At 65.0% G+C, this 3,042-nt stretch overlaps 1 protein-coding gene across 1 annotated transcript; it reads right to left on the reverse strand.

Moving 5' to 3' along the window:
* Positions 1-2: 2 nt before the first annotated feature.
* On the reverse strand, positions 3-1,934 carry LDBPK_040740 (hypothetical protein, conserved; the record flags this gene model as incomplete). Its single annotated transcript, XM_003858088.1, has 1 exon — positions 3-1,934. A coding segment is annotated over one exon (1,932 nt), but the record flags the coding sequence as incomplete, so codon positions are not given.
* Between the last annotated feature and the right edge of the window lie 1,108 nt (positions 1,935-3,042).

Consider the following 3,042-nt stretch of genomic DNA (forward strand, 5'->3'; position numbering starts at 1 on the left):
GGCGGCGGCGGTTGCGGTGGTGGCACGCGCGGAGGAGCGCCCCCACCGCTGCCGAGCGGAAACATTGGCGGGTTCGGCTTGCCTTGCAACAACGCCGTCGGTGGGAGCGGTGGCGGTGGCGGCGCCGTAGTGGAGCGCGTCACCCCTGGCGGCGGTGGTGGTGCCAGCGACGGAGGCGCGGCAGGCGGAGCGGAGAGTGCGGCGGCAGTGGGTTGGGTGGAGGTATCGCGAGCCTGCTGTTGCTTGGGCCTTGCTCGACCGCTTTCACGCCTGCGGTTTACCGCGCGGGCCGCGGCCTCAGTATCGTCGTCACTCCCCTCTGATGCCGTGCTGCCGTCGCCAACAGCGTGACGCCGACGAGCCCGTCGCTGTCGCTGCTCTTGGCCAGGGGCGATCGTCTCAAAGTCGCGCGGACCCCGACGTGACGCACGGCGTTGCTGCCGGGGGCCACCGTTTTCATCGTGCTCTTCGACGTCTTCGTCGTCTTCGGAACCAGTGCTACCGCCGGTGCGACCCTGCATATCCCCGCCACGTTGGTCCCAGCGCCGCACGGAAGCCAAGTGCTGAAGCGGCAGATTCCGCGGCATGTCCCGCAACAGGGCTCGCGATGACGCTGCCGCCGCGTCGCCGCCGGGCACGAAGGCATACTGCTGCGCCTGCAACGGCGTAGTAAAGTCGCATTGGATATCCACCGTGCTGGTGCTGTGCAGCCACGTCCTCGTTGCCGACCGTGCCGTCGCCGCAAGCCCTGTGGGGCTGTAAGGGTCTCTGTAGATGGGAGTGCCGTGCTGCACCGACGCGATGGCGCCCTTCGCGTTGCCATCGTTGCTGCTGCTTGCTGCCACCAGATGCCGGTAAGCCATCCGGTGTGCAGGGTAGCTCACAAGGGCGCTGAGAGTGCCGGGCATCTCGCTCGCGTTATGCATGGCCTGCCCGCCTCGCACGGCCGGCAGACAGCGAGGTTGCCAGGCAAGCGCGGAGGAGGAAGATGGCTGCAGCGAGGCCGCGTTCATCAACGTACCCCGCACGCTCAAGTGCCCAGCAGCTGCCTCGCCACGGCCCCCGTGCCCCACCGCCACGGCGCTACTTTCCTCACCGTCTAAGATCACTGTCTCCAGTGGCATGGACTCTGCCAGCCGCATGGCAGCGACGGCGTTCACGGGCGGAGCAGGACTGCTGACATTACTGTCGCTGCCGCCACACCGAGCGAAACCGCGGTGTGCGGTGGCGATGGTGCGCTCAGAGTCGGCGAACGCGGACACCACTGGAACAGCACGCATCGGCGGCTGGTAGGACGGCTGCTGCGGCTGCTGTGCTGCGTCGTCGTCGGAGTCGTCAGTGGAGGACCCGCTGCAGGAGCTCGGCGCAACCGGTGGCAGCGGGGACGAGCGGCGTGGTCGCAGGAAGCGATGACTGTGAGCCGTGCTCACCGCTGAAGGGACGCCGCTGATCACGATAGCAGCGGCGTTCGCGCCGTCCTGCGCGCCCCGCTGCGACTTGACCGTCTTCGCCCTCACGCCGCCCCCGCGACTGCGGGGCTTGAACGGCACGAGCTGAGGGTATCGAGGTTTGCTCTCCAGTAGCGTTGATGTGCGTCGCCCTCGCAAGCAGTCAATAAAATCGGCACAGATGCAGATGCGTCTTTGAACGCCGTTGAGGCGCCGCTGCTGCGACGCTGCTGCCTTGTCCAGCCGATCCAGCACTGTGTCCACCGTGTCGGCCAGCGCTTCAAGAGAGGCAACGGCAGACGCGAGGGCTGCACAACCACCCTTGGAGGAGGCGCTCGTGAGTGGCACGACGAGACCAGGAATGATGGCGATAGCAGCGGTGTCGTACGCGCGCGCGGCGGCTACGGCACGCGCAGAGTCCACGTTGCTGCTTCGACTTTTGGAGCTTCCACTGGACTCGCCGCTGCCACTGATACTACTCTCCATGGCCTCGCTCGCGGTCACCGTTGCTGTTGCTGCCAGTACCGTGATGAGCGTGCGCGCGCAGTATGCGAGGTTTGCGGATCTGTTGAATGGATGAGAGAGGGAGATCGGAAGACACAACAACAAGAGGCGCTCACCGGCCTCCGGAGAAGATGCGCGCAACGGCTTATGTGGCCTGTGCGTGTGTCTATGGAGAAGGGTGCGCCAAGGCTTAGGGTGTTGGTGTTGGTGGGGCAAACACGCTAGTTAGCGCCGGTGTGCCAGCGTAGTCACGCACTCGACTGCGTCGCTGCTGCGTAGCAGCTCTCCGCTCGCGTGCGAAAACTTACACAATACACGCACGCACCGCTGCAGGTATGGCGAGGGCGAAGCAATGACGTAAGAGGCGAGGCGAGAGAGACTGCGCAGGAGCATACATACGTGCATAGGCACACAACATGCGTGTATACATACGTGCGTGCCCTCATCCAGAGGGTGCTCATCGGTGGTGCGTCGGAGAGAGTCGTCAACGACGCACGCGCGCGCGCGCGCAAGGAACAGCCGTGACAACAGAACGCAGTTGTGTGCGCAAGACGGCGCGCAGGCGATGCACCGCGTCTTGAGGCGGTGCGTGCGAGAGGGGACGGAGGCGGAGCGGGTGGGTGCCTGCTACACGGCCGACCCCTGCTTCTTTTGGTTCTTTGCCGAGGGGTCAAAACAAGAAATGAAAGGCGCACGCCACAGAGCGCCCGTGAAAAAAGGGGGAAAAAAAGATGACTGCCATTGGTGACATCGCGTTCAATCGACGAGAGAGGTCGTTCATCCCAGAGGTGCTCGGGCACGGGTGCGCGCGGCACGCTGCGGATGCCATTTGAACACGCACACACAGACGCACGCACCCGTTTCCCCACGCGTTTCACGCTGCTGCGAGAGCTTACGCCATCACGTTGCGCATCGTGATCTTGCCCTTGGGGGCGATCAGCTTGCAGTGGGTACCGCGCTGCTCGAGCTTGCCGGCGTCGCGCAGAGCCTCGTACTCGGTGCGGAGGATGTTGGTGAAGCCCCAGTACTTGGACATGACGATGATCTGGCGGCCGGGGAACTTCATCTTGGCGCGGCGCAGGGCCTCGAA

Source organism: Leishmania donovani, chromosome 4 (genome assembly GCF_000227135.1).
Source record: "Leishmania donovani BPK282A1 complete genome, chromosome 4".
NCBI classification, from domain to species: domain Eukaryota; phylum Euglenozoa; class Kinetoplastea; order Trypanosomatida; family Trypanosomatidae; genus Leishmania; species Leishmania donovani.